This window comes from Zophobas morio, unplaced genomic scaffold (assembly GCF_036711695.1).
Source record: "Zophobas morio isolate AGI-343-1 ecotype UQ-CSIRO unplaced genomic scaffold, CSIRO_AGI_Zmor_V1 ptg000021l, whole genome shotgun sequence".
NCBI classification, from domain to species: Eukaryota; Metazoa; Arthropoda; class Insecta; order Coleoptera; family Tenebrionidae; genus Zophobas; species Zophobas morio.
Genome location: NW_026972126.1, coordinates 22,446,598 through 22,465,197, shown reverse-complemented (window position 1 = coordinate 22,465,197; position 18,600 = coordinate 22,446,598). Strand labels below are relative to the sequence as shown.

Genomic DNA, 18,600 nt, shown 5'->3' with positions numbered 1-18,600 from the left:
AATTAAGAAATGTCACATATGATGCAGCATGATGTTTCTGTAATACTCCTTGACATTCTGACAACATGGTTACGTAATAATCAGTGTTACACTGTACGTGTCACACTTGATATATTTATCCCCAACTAAAAGCTGAAAACATTATTTTAAAAAACATCAAAGAATGTGTCAATGAACTGAATGTTTTTTTATTCTTTTCTAGTAGTGTTCTTCTACTTCTTCTGGTCAGTTATTTTTGGTTTTCAAGTAACTTGATAATAAAATCCTTTTTTACTTCCCGGGTGTAAGCTAGTGGATTAATTATTATGACATTTTGTAGTCATTTTAGTAAATATCGTGCTGATGGTAAAGTGCAAACCAAAATTTGTTTGATCATCCCCACTACAAACTAGTGACGCCACTTCAAAATTTTGCAAAGTGAACTCTAGTCAAATTTTACAAAATAATATGCGTCTTCTATACATAGGTACACACGGTTATTACTTCATCCTTTACAAAAATTTAAAATTATAAAAATTTTACACTTCAACTATGAAACCGATTGCTCTGAAATCAAATATTTTGAGGTGATGATAGTAAATCGCTAATCAAAATTTTTGTTTATCCGTTCCAGAAACTTGATGTCGTTCCAAAATTTTGCTGGAGCCTATCTAAAATATGACTTTTCTCAGCTTTTTTGCTTTTTTTTGTTACTTTTTATGGTGGTTTTGCCTCTTTTCTTAATACATTTTCGTTATTTTTTAGTTTTTTTTAGCATTTGTCGTGGATTTTTTTTGTGCCTTTTTTTAGCCTTCTTGTTGCTGCATTATTTTGTTGTATTTTTTGTGTCACTTTTCCTACCGCTATTGTTTCTCGTTTTCTTTTAGTCACCTTTATTTTTCTTCCTTTTTATGTTACATATTTTGACGTTTTTTTGGTTGTTTGTTAATCCTGTTTTTTGTAGTTTTATTTTTGTCCTATTCGGTGGAATTTTTTAAATCGCCTTTCACATATTTTGTCGATTTTTTCGCCTTATGTTTATTATTATGTGGTCCTCTTCGGTTGTATTTTTTGCTGTCATCCTTTTTTTATTGGCTTTTTTTATCGTGTTTTTTGTTCCCTTTTTTATAGTCTTTTTTGTTGTTACATTTGTTTATCGTCTTTTTTATCTCTTTTTCATGTCTTGTCTTATTCTTGTCCCATATTTTTGTGGTTCTCCTTTAACGTATTTTTTGTGACCATTTTCGGTTGTCTTTTTAAGTGATTTTTGTCACTTTTTATCGCGGTTTTTGTCGATTTCTTTCAGTTACTTTTTTGTTACTCTTTTTTTTGTCGAATTTTTTTTAGTCACCTTTTTTGGCGCTTTTTTGACCTTTTTCTTATGGTAATTTCTGTGGGTTTCTTTTGTCACCTTTTTGTGGACGTTTTTTGGGGCCTTTTTTGTTAATATTTTTGGCACGTTTTATTGTTTTTTGCTCCTCTTTTGTCACATTTTGATCGGGTTTTTGTCCTTTTTTAAAAGACCTTTTATCGGTTACTTTTAATAACTTTTTTTTGTTGTTGTCTTTCTTCTTTTTTTATAGTTTTTTCACCTTATTAAGACTTTTTTTCCACCTTTTATTAAAAAAAATGGCCCTTTTTTTACATAATTGCTTTTTTCACTTTAATATTGCGTCTTTTAAACGTCTTTCATCTCGATTTCTTTTAATCATTTTGTTTGTTGTTGTCTCTCTTCATTTGTTATTGTTACTTTATTCACCTTTTTTAGTCATTTTTTATTCCCTTTTTCAGTTGTATTTTTTGTACAACTTTTTGTCGTCTTTTTTTGTAGTTTTTTTTTTCTCTTTTGTCGCATTCTTTTGTTGGCCTTTTTTGACACGTTTTTGTGCCACTTTTTATGTCATTTTTTGGTTTTTACAATTTTAATAACATTTGTTTTGGTAGTTTTCGAATCCCGTTTTTTTATTATTTTATATTTATTTTTGTTTCATTTCTTTGCGGTTCTCCTTGATTATATTTTTTGTGACCTTTTCCTTTTTTCATGATTTTTTTGTTGCTGTTTTTGGTCGTTTTCTTCGTGTTTTTTGGTGTTATAAATTTTATCTCCTCTTTTTTCAGTTGTAGTTTTTTAAATTCCATTTCTTTAGTCATATTTTTTGTTGCTCTTTTTTTTGTCGAATTTTTTTATTCACCTTTTTTGTCGCTTTTTTGACCTTTTTCTTATGATAATTTCTGTGGTTCTCTTTTGTCGCATTTTTGGGGACGTTTTTTGGGGCCTTTTTTGTTGATGTATTTGGCACTATCGTTTTTTGCTTCTCTTTTGTCACTTTTTGATCCGGTTTTTGCCCTTTTTTAAAAGCCCTTTTATCGGTTACTTTTAATAGCTTTTATTGGTTGTTGTCCTTCTTCTTTTTTTATTGTTCTTTCGCCTTATTAAGTCTTTTTTTTCCACCTTTTATTAAAAAAAAAATGGCCTTTTTTTGGCACATAATTACTTTGATCTAATTTTTTGTCACTTTAATATTGCGTCTTTTAAATGTCTTTTATCTCGGTTTCTTTTAATCATTTTTTTTGTTATTGTGTCTCTTCATTTGTTATTGTTACTTTTTTCGCCGTTTTAGTCAATTTTTTACTCCCTTTTTCAGTTGTATTTTTTGTATCACTTTTAGTCGTCTTTTTTTGTAGTTTTTTTTCTTTTGTCGCATTTTTTTGTAGGCCTTTTTTTTGACACGTTTTTTTTGCCACTTTTTGGTTTTTACAATTTTAATAACCTTTGTTTTGGTAGTTTTCGAATCCCGTTTTTTTAATCACTTTTTGTAGGTTTTTTTCGTCTTATTTTTGTTTCATTTCTTTACGGTTCTCCTTGATTATATTTTTTGTGACCTTTTCTGGTTGCCCTTTTTTGATGATTTTTTTTGTTGTTTTTTGCCATTTTCTTCGTGTTTTTTGGTGTTATAAATTTTATCTCCTCTTTTTTTAGTTGTATTTTTTTAAATTCCATTTCTTTAGTCATATTTCTTGTTGCTCTTTTTTTGGCGAATTCTTTTAGTCACCTTTTTTTGTCGCTTTTATGACCTTTTTCTTATGGTAATTTCTGTCGTTCTCTTTTGTCGCATTTTTGTGAACGTTTTTTGAAGCCTTTTTTATTGATGTTTTTGGCACTATCGTTTTTTGCTCCTCTTTTGTCACTTTTTGATCGGGTTTTTGCCCTTTTTTAAAAGCCCTTTTATCGGTTACTTTTAATAACTTTTGTTGGTTGTTGTCTTTCTTCTTTTTTTATAGTTTTTTCACCTTATTAAGTCTTTTTTTCCACCTTTTTATTTAAAAAAATGGGCCTTTTTTTGGCACATAATTACATTAATCTGATTTTTTGTCACTTCAATATTGCGTCTTTTAGACGTCTTTTTTCTCGGTTTATTTTAATAATTTTTTTTGTTGTTGTCTCTCATTTGTTATTGTTACTTTTTTCGTCTTTATTAGTAATTTTTTATTCCCTTTTTCAGTTGTATTTTTTGTATCACTTTTAGTCGTTTTTTTTTTTTGTAGTTTTTTTCTCTTTTGTCGCATTTTTTTGTAAGCCTTTTTTTGACTCGTTTTTTGCCACTTTTTGGTTTTTACAATTTTAATAACCTTTGTTTTGGTAGTTTTCGAATCCCGTTTTTTTAATCGCTTTTTGTGGCTTTTTTCGTCTTATTTTTGTTTCATGTATTTGCGGTTCTCTTTGATTATATTTTTTGTGACCTTTTTTGGTTGCCTTTTTTGACTTTTTTATGATTTTTTTTTTGTTTTTGGTCGTTTTCTTCGTGTTTTTTGGTGTTATGCATTTTATCTCCTCTTTTTTTAGTTGTATTTTTTTTAAATCCATTTTTTTGTCGCTTTTATCGCCTGTTTCTTACCCCAATTTTTATGATTCTCTTTAGTCGTATTTATTGTGGACGTTTTTTAGAGCCTTTTTTGTTGATGTTTGTGGCACTTTTTATCGTTTTTGCTCCTTTTTAGCCTTTTTGTTGGTGCATTTTTGTGGCCTTTTCTGTAACTTTTTTTTGCTTTAGTCTAATCTCATTTTCTCTGCTTTTTTTTTGTCATAATATTTGTGACCCATTTTTGGTAATTTTTTTGTCACTTTAAGATCGGGTTTTTGCCCTTTTTTAAGACCCCTTTTTATGTTACTTTTTTTGGTTGTTGTCTTTTTTAGTTTTTTTCCCACCTTTTGTTGACCCCTTTTTTGTGCTCCTCTTTTGTGACATTTTTTTTGTGGACGTTTTTTTGCTAGTTTTTATCGTTTTTTGTGCTTTTCTTTTGTAGTATTTTTTGTGACGCTTTTCTATAACCCCCTTTTTGGTGATTTTTTTTTGTCACTTTTTTATCGCATTTTTTAGACGCCTTTTTTTACCTGTTTTTTTCAATAATTTTTTTTGTTCTTTCCTTATTTGTCATTGTTTCTTTTTTAGTCGTTTTTTACTCCCTTTTTCAGCCGTATTTTTGTAGCATTTTTAGTCGCCTTTTTTGTAGATTTTTTCTTTTTTTGTTGGCCTCTTTTTCACAAATTTTTTGATACTTTTTATGGCATTCGTTGGTTTTTACCTTTTTAATAATTTTTGTCTTTGTAGTTTTATATTTTAATCGCTTTTTGTGGCTTTTTTCGTCTTATGTTTGTTTTTTTTTCTTAGTGGTTGTCCTTCATTGTATTTTTTGTGACCTTTTTGGTTTCATTTTGTATCATTTTTCTTGTCGTTTTTTTGAGACGGATAATAATTTCAATTAAGGTCATGGAAGTTCTAAATCAGAATGTTTCACCAAAGGCAATTTGTCCACTTCTTTGACATTTGAAAAGAAATATTACGAATCTTGTTTTCTTTGATGCATTGTTGTGTTTGTGGTCTCTCTTGTCCTTGCTAACTTCGATGTCGTCATCACAAAATTGTACTGAAGAAACGCACTCGAAACGTTTTTTCGGTCAAAAGTCAGGTTAAATAAGAACATCTTAATTAGTTTTTCAAGAATCATAAAACACGAAGTGTTCCTGAAGTTCGGTACAGATAATGAAGTTTAAAAAAGTCCAACTTTCGTAGACCTTTTTTTTATTATATGTCCGGTTTTTTTGAAAGTTCGAGCATCGAAGTCGCCTCAGCTTCTGCTCTTGCACGCACCAACAACCAACACCGGATTTTCTCAGGCGCAGAACCGCCAGCCCGACCCTGGAACGGGCCTTGAACCAAATCACATGACTCAAAAAAGACAAGTTTTCAAATGTCGTCACAGTTTTTGTTATTTTGCGGTGCGTTGACTCGCAAGATTCAGGTCGTAGACATTCAATTATTTCATATCGACCACATCGTCTGATCAGATAATGGGAATGGCCGCTTTGTTCACCAACAAAAAATGAAAATAAACGATGCTCGCTTAAATTCGCAAATTATAGGTACCGTAATCGGAAAAATTGGGTAACGAGTGATGAAGCCGTTATCTCTTTTTGCGTACGGGGTACGTACGCGGCAATGGGGGCTCTGGTATGTAATACGGGAAAAATGGCCAGGAGAAAGAGCCGGGTTATGATTTATTTCTGATTTTACGGACGATAAAACTGGGTCTGGGGTTAGGCCCGTGGTGGATGACCTCACCCATCGGCCAGCTGATGGTAATGATGTCATACCATGGTATTAAACGACACAATTACCCAAAGGGGCGTCGGCTTTACGAACGAAAACGAAAGTGTAACACTACCCTGGGGCGAAATTTTGAGATATAAAAACCTCCCGACCAAAAGCACCCATCAGATCAACCCAAACACCCAACATCATCCACACAATGGCTTTCAAAGTAAGTCAGTAGCTGTACATTCTTTAACAAACACAACTCGTAATCACTATTTACATCACTCACACTAATTATTACTACTTTTGTAATATTCACATTACTAACATGTCGTCCATCCATCCTTGTTCTCAAATCAAACATTTGCACTTATTATTTTTTCTTTTACTTCATAGTTCGTCGTCTTCGCCGCCGCCTTGGCTTGCGCCAACGCCGGTCTGCTCCCAGCCGCCGCCCCCGTGGCCTACTCCGCGGCCCCCGCCGTCGCCTACTCCGCCGCCCCCGCCGTCTCCCACGTATCCTACTCCAGCCCCGTGGTGTCTTACGGCGCCCCCGTCGCCGCCCCCGCCATCACCTCCCAGCACTCCAACATCCTCCGCAGCTTCGGCAACTTGGGCCAAGTCTCCACCTACTCCAAGACCATCGACACCCCCTTCTCCAGCGTCTCCAAATCTGACGTCCGTGTAAGCAACCCCGGACTCAGAATCGCCGCCGCTCCAGTGGCCCACGCTTACGCCGCCCCTGTGGCCCACGCCGCTTATGCCGCCCCTGTGGCAACCGCCGCCTACGCCGCCCCTGTGGCCCACGCCGCCTACGCTGCCCCTGTGGCCCACGCCGCCTACGCCGCCCCTGTCGCTAAGGCCATCGGCGTCGCCTACTCCGCCGCTCCCGCCGTCTCCCACGTCACCTACACCGGCTTGGGCGCCAGCTACGGATGGTAAACGATGACGCGTATTTATTTATTTATTCTGTACTCTCTTGTATATAATTTCTTCAATAAAAGTTTGAAAATATAAGTGTGAAGTTGAGCGCATGCGCGTTAGCGCAGTTCCCGCCAGTTTTTGAAAACTTATTACCTATTTGACGTAGAATAAACACATGGGTTATCCAAGAGTGAACATACTGCAGGTTTACGTGCCATCAATTCTTCAGGATAAGAGAGTAATAATAATAATCAACATAAGTATGAAAATAACTACATATTCAGTCATAGCGTTACAGCGCATGCGTTCAGACACGCCTTCTCCATTTCGCGCCATTTTTTGAAAAGATCCAATGATGATTGAGCAACGCCGGTCTGAAATGGTGCGAGGACAAATAACGACGCACATAAATGAAATAATTTATTTATCGATTTACAAAAAAAATATAGGCAGCCAATATTATGTACAGACACTAGTTTAGTGCTTATAATCCGAAACGAAGAGGTAATGATTTGTTACAAAATTTCGCAAATTATAGGATTTAAATATTTTTGATACATTTTCAACATCGTTATTTTAAATAATACAATAATGATTAACTGAAACGTGATCGGTCCGCTTGGGGAAAGATCACGACGTACCTGACAATTTCCAAATTTCTTTACATTTAGTAAAATTTCCTAGAGTAGTTTCACATTCATTTTTACATGCATAACTACATAAATTGCGTAAGCTATTTCAAGATTATATAGCATTTTATTAAATATCTTTTCTAAATTTTATTAATGATATAAGTCAAGGCTCTTTCTTAGTTTACGGTTTTCGTGGAAGTAGTTCATAAACAGATCAAGAGAATTCGACCTACGACGACGTTACGAAAGAAGAAATAAAACCGAACGTAAAAAAAGTGTTGAAAGTTCTATGGGTTAAAAGCAACGAAAATAAAATGCTAATATCTTAAAAAAAAACGTGTGTAAAGGCACTGTCATCATTTGAAAAAGAAAGGAACAGCATCGTGTGTGGTTGTAGACTTTTAGCACCTGTTGTGTATAAAAATTTTTCACTTATCATACATTTTATGGCAGTTATGTGGTGGAACATGATGTTTGGTATTCTTTTTCCTTTTTAAATATACTTACTTGATAAACGAATATAAATACAAATAAATTAACACTTACAATGTACAGCTTATAAATAAAAACGAAAAAATGTCATTTCATGACTATATAGGAATTATAAATTGAGCCTCAATAATCATAATAATAAAATATTACACGTTACAACTCGCAGCTAACTACATCATTATTTAAAACCTATGTTTTAATTACAATATCTTTCTTACAAACAGGTTTAGATAATATAGTACATTTACATAACATTGCTTTAAAAATGTGGAATAGAAATATTTAATTACAATAAATTGTTTACGATTCATCCTTGTATATAAAATATTTTCTTTATAGTGATGATACTAACGATACACCTAAAACTTTCGCTAGTCTGAGGGAAATAATTTTCTAGTGATTGTGAATCTCTTCGAATTCGATTCATCTCGGAAGATCACGAATAAAATCAAAACCTCGTGGAATGCACTCAATCCTACCCGCGATCCCCCCCTCTCTCGTCCGAGATCATCAAACGAAATTAATATCAAAACATTTAGCGTACACGTTTCCTTCCAACACTTACTAAGACCTAGACAGATGTCGCCACAGTCCCTCGCCCGCTCGGCCGAACCGAACCGAGTCGAGCCGAGCCGAACCCCGGCGGGGAGGTGATATGTTTACAAATTACGTTACTCGTAAATATTCTCCTATAATTTGCAAAAAGAAAACAGAACCGCCCAACTCAACAAAAACGAATTTCCCTACTCTTCGCCTACAAACAACCATTCAACAACCGCAAGTCATCCCGATATGACAAAGTCCCGGTAACAGAATTACCTAATCAGTCTCTTCTAGTGCTTAACCTTCGCGTTCGTCGCCAGCGAGTTGTGCTTAAGCCCCTCGCTCTTCACGAAGTCGATGGCGGCGTACGTTAGCGTCACCTCGGCGCCGGCCTGCGCCTCCCCCGCCGCCCCCTTGACGGTGCGCGGGCTGCGGTTTCCCTCGTCCAGGTCCAGGCTGGCGTAGTGCAGCTGCACGTCCGCCGAGCTGACGGAGGCGGGGCGCGCGCGGTCGCTGTTGACCGACTCCGGCCGCGACCCCACGACCGTCGACCCCGACGAGCACAATTCGCTCGACGTGGAGCTCGGCCGCGACAGCGAGCTGCGGCCGCTCTCCGGCCGCGCGCGCAGCACCTCGTACGGCGGGTCCGGCCCCTCCGGGGGCGGCGCGTCGTCGCGCGTCTCGTTGATCGGGCGGAACTGCGCCGAGTCCGACAGCTGCATCACCGCCATGCGCACCGACGGCGAGCTCACGCGCACCCCCGGCTTCATCACGGCGTAGTCCTCGTTCACGGGCGTCTTGGGGTTGTAGTTGACGTAGTCGGAGCGGCCCTCGAAGTCCATCGGCGTGTAGTCACTCTCAGTCTTCTTCTTGTCCGGCTTCGCCGGGCTGCACGGGCTGTTCAAGCTGAACGGGAATATCGTCGACGAGCTGGAGGGCGTGGTCACGCTCGAGCTCGAGCTGTCCTTGGAGTCGCGCCGGCGCTGTTGGCGCGGCAGGCTGGCGTAGGGCGTGGCCTCGGCGAGCGGTAAATGCATGGGCGGGGTTCCCGTCGAGTACTTGCGGCCCAGGAGGGCGTAGCGCGGACTGCTCGAGCCCGCGCTGCCCTTGGGGGCGTTGCCGCCGGGGTTCTGGATGGCGATGGGCTGCGACCGCGCCTTCTCCTTCTTGCGGGAGTTGCGGTCGCGCTTCTTCCCCATCGACATGTTGGCGTAGTCCTCGTTGACGATCTGCGCGCTGTCCAGGCTGGACTGCCGCTGGTGACCGCGCCCGAGGGACATCTCGACGTAGCCGTCGGGGGTGGCCGGCTCGGTCTTGGGGCTGCCGTAGTGCGAGTCGAGGTAGTTGCCGCCGAGGGGCGACGCCTTGGCCGGGGAAAGCTGGTAGTTCGACGGCGGCCGCTTGAACGACATCGTCAAGTAGTCGCCGTTGTTGTTATTGTTGTTGTTGTTGTGGTACGTGGAGTTCTTACGGGGGTCCATTTCCATGTAGTCGTTGGAGACGTCGCTGAAGCCGTCGGACTGGGGGGAGATGTACGACGGCTTGGCTGGGGAGGAGCCTTGCGACATGTCCACGTAGGGGGAGGTGTCGGGCTTGCGGCCCGGCTTCATCTCCACGTAGCCGTGGTTGTTCTTCGGGCCGGGGCGCATGTCCATGTAGCCCGAATTGTTCACGCTGCTGCCCGATCTGAAACAACAATAACAATAAGACGAGATCTGTCAAAGACGATTCGCGGCCGGTAATACAGATTCCTACCTCCAAATGACATTACAACACCAAAAAAGTAACTTAATATTGTCGGCGTTATCGTCGCTCATTCTTATTTATCAAAACATTTAACCAAGAAAAACAACAATGCAAACTATTTTAATTTCTTTTTGAAGTTTGAAGTGAAAAACTCGAAATTTTCGGATATTGATTCCGTTACCTAGGCAACGTCAGTGTCACCAACATATTCCAAAAAAAAACAAAAACTTTTTTTTAATAATTTTTCTTTCTTGAAAATAAAAAGCAATAAAATACCTTCACTGAAAAAAACATCAATACAAAATCTTGTTGGATAAGGCCATTATGGCGCTCGCTTTTTAATCTTCCACAGCGTAAGCAACAAATTCTTTTTGAGTTAGCTCCAGAAAGTGAGGTTATGATATTTTAGTAACAATCAAGAACAAATTTAAGAATGTTTGGAACATATTCTTTATTTACTGAATTTGTTACGTTACCTGCTGCTGAAGTCCATCTCCATGAGGTCGTCCATCGGGCCGATCGAGTTGTGCGAGCCCTGCCCCCGCGAGTTGCTCAGGATGGGTGCGCTCGAGGACTTGGCGCCCTGGTGCGCGTGGTAGCCGTGGGGCGGCAGCACCCTCCCGGGCCCCTTCTTGGACCCCACGCTGAGCGCGCGCACCCTCAGGTTGTCGCTGTTCCCGGCCAGCATCTCCGTGTACTTCTTGTACCCCTCGGGCTTGGAGCCCACCGAGTAGGCCCTCGTGGGCCTCGCGTCGTCGTCCTCCGACGTCAGATACGACGTGACCTTCTCCAGGCGAAAATCGGCGAAGCGCATGTCCGTGGACGGCGTGCCCGACGTGACGCTACTCAGACTCGCCGTGGGCGAGTTGTTGTGGTGGCGGCCCTTCGGCGACATGTCCACGTATCCGTCGTCGGAGCTGTGCATCGCCATCGAGACGTAGTTGTTGGTGTAGGGGGGGCTGTCGGGGCACTCCTCTTCGGCGATGGCCTCGTCCGGCGTGAGCGAGTGGCCGTAGCGGCCCAGGGTGGGGTCCAGCTCGGTGCAGACGTCGGTCTCGTCGGTGAGGCTGTACGAGGAGCCCGCCGAGTCGGTCGAGCAGCCGACGGAGGGCGGGCTGACGGGGCTGCCCGAAGGGGGGCTGTGGGAGATGTCGCGTCCGTACAGGGACGCGGGACGGTAGGGGTTGAGGTGGCAGCGTCCCGTCTGGTTCCACATGGGGTGCGTGCCCTCGGAGGTGGTGCGCGCACGGGAGGGCATGCTGTCGCAGCGCTCGCGGCCGCCGCTCATGCCTGCAAGAGAACGGTGGCCTGAGTGGGGTGGACGGGGGCGGCGACGCTGACGAGATTTGGAAGAGAGCTGAGTTGGCGCGGGTTAGTGAGTACACTTTCAAAATACAGTCAATCCGCACTCAGACTAAAGTAAAAAGAACAGTGACTTAAGTACGTTGGTACGATTGACAGACAGTTCTCCCCTTCGCAAACTCAACTTAGTGCCCTTTCCTACCACAGCGAGAGCGCTGAAGCCGCCCTCGACTTGAAGGTCCGCTTCAGCCCTTCCGCCCCACCACCCCGTTAGTAATCTTCAATCGTACAGAGCCATGTGTTACGTTAGTACACAGCTTCCTCTGTTAAAAGCGCGATGTCAACGAGCGAAATGAAGAGGTGGTTTTTCTGCGTGATACATACATTTGGAGGACTGATTGGAGCGCTTGGCAACGACTCGCAAAGGGTGTGAAGTGTTTTGATCAGAAATAGGTGCAGGAGGATTCGCTAAGGGCAGTGATTGAGTGCGCTGATGGCTGATTGTTCCAGACTGGGTTACACTCCCTGCTACGGATAAACAAACACCCCATGATGGTATTTCTCACCCGGTTACACCACAATTTGCATACAAGGTACATTGACGTGACAACACAGAGGCGACGAAACGGGATACGTGCGCAGGTTACGTACCTGACGGTGTATCCCGGTTCGGCGCCGAAACACGTTGGAGAAAATGTATTAAGCAGTTACAGACCTGATATCGAATGGCGACGCTCCGCTGCTTTCGACGTTCCCCTTTGGATTAAGTGCTGATAAAAACTGGCAACACCGCTCACTGTAAGCCCCATGCAACCAATTAGCACATTTAAGAGCCGTGTTAAGCGGTCGAGACACGACCATCCAACATTTTTATTAGAACGTTGTTAAAAATGTTTCGATGGTACACATTAAGAAATGCATTATGTTGTTTTAGACACATTCCACCCTCTACGCCCATGGTTAGGAGTACAGCGCACGCGCCTGATTGGTTGCCTACCTCCAGGCGCGTACGATTTTTATATGGGTCATTCATGCCCAATTCGCGAAAATGACAGTCGAAAACGAACTTTAAAAACAACTAACATTGAGAAAACCGTTCGACTGTCATTTTCAAACACGCACGCTATGCAACCCAACATACATCCGCGCATTTCGCGTTGCATAACCTCGCACAGCGAACATCAAGGTAACCATACCGATAGGGTGCTGCGAAGAGCTGCCTGCAGTAGGAACCTGTGTGTCAGTAGTAGAGTGGGATATATCTGGAAGTTAAAGGAAACAAACACTACTAACTATACTACAACACGAGGTGGGAGGAAGAGAAAGGTGTAAAAACAAACAATAATAGAAACAAAAGACTGTAAAAGCGCACCTTCGTAACTCCGGTCTAAAAATGGCCTAATTCCGTCACTGTACAATGACGTACGTAATAACAGTAACTACCGAAAAAATTAATGGGACCGTACAAACGTCATGCATTGTTAAGAAAACAAGATTACTGGAAAGGTGCGACAAGAAAGAAATAAAAATGCGTCTCGTGTGTATGTCGAAATGCGGGATTATTTTTAGCCGGCGTTACCTTGAGGTAAGATGTGACATTTCGGCGGGATGTTGTGGATTTTCCGCGTCATGTTGTTGGGTTTGGAAGATTCGGTCGCCGAGGATGAGCGATTTCGGCTCTTCGGACAGAGGTCCTCTTTGTTGCTGTTGGTTGACATTGCGCTGAAAAAGGAAGCAATTAGGAGGCGATCTCGCAACGATATAGCCCCAAATTCGGAAAACCATTAGCGTTCGTTCGAAAAACATCAAACCGATCGAACCTATTAGACGCTGAAATTGTCGAGTAACGGTTTCGTTATTAATATAATTCACCTACAACATTTTTCGCATAAATTAAAACGCGCTTGAAAAAATTCTAATCTTATCTTGCTCAAGGTTCATAAATTTTATGCAAATGTTCGTAAAAAATTTTATGAGGGCTGTCGAATCAAATAAAGATCCGTGAATATTTTGCCACAAATTAATCTGTCAAACGGGTGATTGACAGTTATTACCGTGGAGTTTTGCGTTTGCTTTATAAATATTTGATGGACGTACACAGACGACGAAAAAACAACCTAATTTTTATTTATGATGATGTAAAAATTGCTTCAGTCGGGGCACGCTCGGCTTTCTTTGTTTCAACAGAAAGGCGAATTTTTGACACGAGGCGACACCCAATGACAATTCCACGTGGACAATTTAATAAACACGTTATTATAAGGAGAAATTGATTTTTGATTGTTCACGTGGGATTTCGGAATTTTAAGGAACGGTGTTGGCGAAATTAGCACGACATAGTTTCAAAATTGTGTGGAAAAAATCAAATATGTAAAACAAAATTCTTTTGTAGTTTATATTCTTCCACTTTTAAGTAATTTACCCAACTTTAACCGTCAAAAATACGCCGTAGGTTTAAGATTACTTAAACGTCAATTAGAACATGACACTGTACAGGGTGAGTGAAAATTACAGTTAAAGATGTGTGTGGTTTTTGGAGTAGCATACACTAAACTTATTTTTAACTACTCAGAATGACATTTCTTTTTTATTGAACACCTGTACATTTTTACATAGTCTGACCTTTTCTTAGACTTTATAATCATAGTTTATTTTTGAAACTCCGATGCGACGTTGCCACGTTTTATATTATTATTTAAATTGTTTTTCAACTGAATTTTTGACCTTTTTTCGAACATCTTCCAAAATTACCGAAAGAGATTTTTTTTCTATTCGGCTTCAATTCTTCAAAAATTTCTACCATATTTGCAAAATCGTGGACATAAAATATGGTATTTTTTGAATTTTTAAAAAATTTCAATTTCCAAGTCGAATACATATTTCGAAATTCTTGTTCAGGGACTATAAACACATCAAATTTTTTTCTGACTTTCAAGGCAATTTTTGCAAAATCTCAATTTTTCAAAACCATCCCCTATTAAATTTTTGACCGTTTTTTCGAGTATTTTCCAAAATTACCCAGACATTTTTTTGTAGATTTCGATCTCAACATTTTTTTTTTTGGCTTATTTCTTCGACAATTCCAGCCACATTTCCAAAACGGTCAAACGAAATATGAAGGCAAGTTTTCCAAAATCCAAATTTTTCAAAACCTGTGAAATTTTTGACCTATTTTCGAGCATTTTCAAAAAATTTTACTTTTAAATTGGACATTTAAAAAAAATCTTGTTCCGGGCCATAAACATCAGGTTTTTTTGAATAAGTTCATCGAGATCTATTTCTCGGAATTTTTAAGGCAAATTTTCCAAAATCTCAATTTTTGACACCCAGTATAATTTTGACATTTTTTCCCAGCGCCTTTGAAATTTATCTAAGGACTTTTTTTAGTAGACTGCGATCTCCAGAAGTTATTTTCGGCTTCATTTCTTCGGAAACGTTTACCATTTTTCAAAAATTGTCAATATGAAATTTGGGTATTTTTGGATTAAAAAAAAAAATTACTTTCAAACCGAATATTTGAAAAATCTTTTTCCGGGTCCATAAACACATGTGTTTCAAAATCAGCTCGTTGAGATCTATCTCCTAGAATTTTCTTCTGAATTTTTAAGGCAACTTTTCCAAAATCTCAATTTTCATTACCTTCATCTTCTGAAATTTTTTACCTTTTTTTCGAGCACCTTCAAAAATTACTTAAAAGAATTTTTTTGTAAATTTCGATCTCCATAAATTCTTTTCGGCTTTATTTCTTCGAAAACCCCTCCTGCCACATTTCCAAAATGGTTAAATGAAATATGGCAATTTTTTGGATTTTTAAAATTTTTTATTATTAAACCGAGTTTTAATGAAAATCTTGGTCCAAGACTACAGACAGATCATGTTTTGGAATCAGCTCGTCAACATGCATCTTCCAGAATTTTTTCAGAATTTTGAAGGCAACTTTTCCAAAATGCCAATTTTTCAAGACTGAAATTTTTTACCTTTTTTTTGAACAGTTATAAAAATTATCCAAAGGCATTTTTTGTAGATTTCGATCTCCAGAAGTCATTTTCGGTTTCATTTTTTACAAAACCCGTAACATTTTTCGGAAATTTTTTGTATTTTCAAAAAATTTTACTTTAAATTTAAATATTAATAAAAAAATCTTGTTTCGGTACCATAAACATGTTTTTCTTGATTCAACTCATCGAGATCTATCTCCCAGAATTTTTAAGGCAACTTTTCCAAAATCTCAATTTTTTAAAACCAACCAGTATAATTTTGACATTTTTTTCCAGCACCTTCGAAATTTATCCAAAGACATTTTTTTAGTCAATATGGAATTTGGCTATTTTTGGATTAAAAAAAAAAAAACTTTCAAACCGAATATTTCAAAAATCTTTTTCCGGGCCCATAAACACATACTTTTCAAAAACAGCTCGTTGAGATACATCTCCTAGATTTTTTTTTTGAATTTTTAGGGCAACTTTTCCAAAATTTCAATTTTCAATACTTCATCCTCTGTGAAATTTTTTACCTTTTTTCGAGCACCTTCGAAAATTACCCAAAGACATTTTTTTGTAAATTTTGGTCTCGATAAATTCTTTTCGGATTTATTTCTTCGGAAATTCCTGCTACATTTCCAAAATCGTTGAATGAAATATGGCAATTTTTTGATTTTTAAAAAATTTTACTTTCAAACCGACTCTTCTGAAAATCTTGATCCAGGACTATAGACATATCATGTTTTGGAATCAGTTCGTCAACATGTATCTCCCAGAATTTTTTCAGAATCTTGAAGGCAATTTTTCTAAAATCCCAATTTTTCAAGACTATGAAATTTTTGACTTTTTTTCGAACAGTTATAAAAATTAACCGAAGGCATTTCTTGTAGATGTCGATCTCCAGAAGTCAATTTCGGCTTCAGTTCTTCGAAAATTCCTAAAATTTTTCCAAAATCGTCAACACAAAATATGGCAATTTTTGGAATTTTAAAAAATTTTACTTTCACATTGAATATTAAACAAAAATGTTCCGGGACCATAAACATCATGGCTTTTTTAAAGAGCTCACCGAGATCTATTTCTCAGAATTTTTAAGGCAACTTTTCCAAAATCTCAATTTTTTAAAACCAACCGGTATAATTTTGACATTTTTTTCCAACACCTTCGAAATTTATTCAAAGACATTTTTTTAGTCAATATGGAATTTGGCTATTTTTGGATAAAAAAAAAAAAAAAACTTTCAAACCGATTATTTCAAAAATCTTTTTCCGGGCCCATAAACACATATTTTTCAAAAACAGCTCGTTGAGATACATCTCCTACATTTTTTTTTTAATTTTTAGGGCAACTTTTCCAAAATTTCAATTTTCAATACTTCATCCTCTGTGAAATTTTTTACCTTTTTTCGAGCACCTTCGAAAATTACCCAAAGACATTTTTTTGTAAATTTGGGTCCCGATAAATTCTTTTCGGATTTATTTCTTCGAAAATTCCTGCTACATTTCCAAAATCGTTGAACGAAATATGGCAATTTTTTGATTTTTAAAAAATTTTACTTTCAAACCGACTCTTCTGAAAATCTTGATCCAGGACTACAGACATATCATGTTTTGGAATCAGTTCGTCAACATGTATCTCCCAGAATTTTTTCAGAATCTTGAAGGTAATTTTTCTAAAGTCCCAATTTTTCAAGACTATGAAATTTTTGACTTTTTTTCGAACAGTTATAAAAATTAACCAAAGGCATTTCTTGTAGATGTCGATCTCCAGAAGTCAATTTCGGCTTCATTTCTTCGAAAATTCCTAAAATTTTTCCAAAGTCGTCAACACACAATTTGGAAATTTTTGGAATTTTAAAAAATTTTACTTTCACATTGAATATTACAAAAACAAAAATGTTTCGGAACCATAAACAACATGTGTTTTTGAATGAGCTCATCGAGATCTATTTCTCAGAATTTTTAAGGCAAATTTTCCAAAATCTCAATTTTTCGATACCACCCAGTATGATAATTTTGACTTTTTTTCCAGCACCTTCGAAATTTATCGAAAGACATTTTTCTAGTAGATTTCCATCTCCAGAAGATATTTTCGGTGTCATTTCTTCAGAAAGAAAATCGACAATATGAAATTTGGTTATTTTTGGATTAAAAAAAAAACTTTCAAACCGATTAATTCAAAAATCTTTTTCCGGGCCCATAAAGACATGTTTTTCAAAATCAGCTCGTTGAGATCTATCTCCTAGAATTTTCTTCTGAATTTTTAAGGCAACTTTTCCAAAATCTCAAGTTTCAATAACTTCATCGTCTATGAAATTTTTTACCTTTTTTCGAGCACCTTCGAAAATTACTCAGAAGACTTTTTTTTGTAAATTTCGATCTCCATAAATTCTTTTCGGCTTTATTTCTTCGAAAACCCCTGCCACATTTCCAAAATCGTTAAATGAAATATGGCAATTTTTTGGATTTTTGAAAAATTTTATTTTTAAACCGAGTCTTAATAAAAATCTTGGTCCAGGACTACAGACACATCATGTTTTGGAATCAGCTCGTCAACGTGTATCTTCCAGAGTTTTTTTTAGAATTTTTAAGGCAACTTTTCCAAAATCCCAATTTTTCAAGACTACGAAATTTTTGACCTTTTTTTGAACAGCTATAATAATTATCCAAAGGCATCTTTTTGTATATTTCGATCTCCAGAAGTCATTTTCCGTTTCATTTCTTTCAAAACTCGTAACATTCTTCCAAAATCGTCAACACAAAATACGGAAATTTTTTGCATTTTCAAAAAATTTTACTTTTAAATTGAAATATTAAAAAAATCTTGTTCCGGTACCATAAACATGTTTTTCTTGATTCAACTCATCGAGATCTATTTCCCAAAATTTTTAAGGCAACTTTTCCAAAATCTCAATTTTTTAAAACCATCCCCTATTAAATTTTTGACCGTTTTTTCGAGTACATACTTTCTAAAATTATCCAGAAATTTTTTTTGTACATTTCGATCGCCACAAGTTATTTTCGGCTTCATTTCTTCGAAAATTCTTAAAATTTTTCCTTTAATCGTCAACATAAAATATGGAAATTTTTGGAATTTTAAAAAATGTTACTTTCATATTGAATATTAAAAAAAAAAAAATGTTCCGGGGCCATAACCATCATGTCTTTTCGAATGAGCTCATCGAGATCTATTTCTCAGAATTTTTAAGGCAAATTTTCCAAAATCTCAATTTTTCAAAATCACCCAGTATATTTTTGACATTTTTTCCAGCACCTTTGAAATTTATCTAAAGACATTTTTTTAGTAGAACTCGATCTCCAGAAGTTATTTTCGGCTTCATTTCTTCGGAAACGTCTACCATTTTTCAAAAATGGTCAATATGAAATTTGGGTATTTTTGGATTAAAAA

At 37.8% G+C, this 18,600-nt stretch overlaps 2 protein-coding genes across 10 annotated transcripts in view; one reads left to right on the top strand and one right to left on the bottom strand.

Annotated features, from left to right (window-relative positions):
* Positions 1 to 5,596: 5,596 nt before the first annotated feature.
* Positions 5,597 to 6,586, top strand: LOC135132510 (pupal cuticle protein C1B). The gene is made up of 2 exons (XM_064060632.1): positions 5,597 to 5,799; positions 5,970 to 6,586. Exons 1-2 carry the CDS (start codon positions 5,788 to 5,790, stop codon positions 6,513 to 6,515), a joined length of 558 nt encoding a protein of 185 aa, XP_063916702.1. The 5' UTR covers positions 5,597 to 5,787; the 3' UTR covers positions 6,516 to 6,586.
* A 318-nt stretch (positions 6,587 to 6,904) lies between these two features.
* LOC135133200 (insulin receptor substrate 1) overlaps positions 6,905 to 18,600 on the bottom strand; it is a 65,505-nt gene continuing 53,809 nt past the window's right edge. The window contains exons 4-9 of one of the 9 annotated variants that reach the window (XM_064061499.1): positions 12,792 to 12,934; positions 12,409 to 12,474; positions 11,928 to 12,008; positions 11,597 to 11,740; positions 10,387 to 11,200; positions 6,905 to 9,850 (exon numbers count right to left, since the gene is read on the bottom strand). In XM_064061499.1, coding sequence (XP_063917569.1) covers positions 8,455 to 9,850; positions 10,387 to 11,200; positions 11,597 to 11,740; positions 11,928 to 12,008; positions 12,409 to 12,474; positions 12,792 to 12,934 — 2,644 coding nt within the window. In that variant the 3' untranslated portion in view covers positions 6,905 to 8,454. The remainder of the gene's footprint in view (positions 9,851 to 10,386; positions 11,201 to 11,596; positions 11,741 to 11,927; positions 12,009 to 12,408; positions 12,475 to 12,791; positions 12,935 to 18,600) is intronic. The other 8 variants (XM_064061500.1, XM_064061503.1, XM_064061502.1 and 5 more) reach the window with 8 other exon arrangements.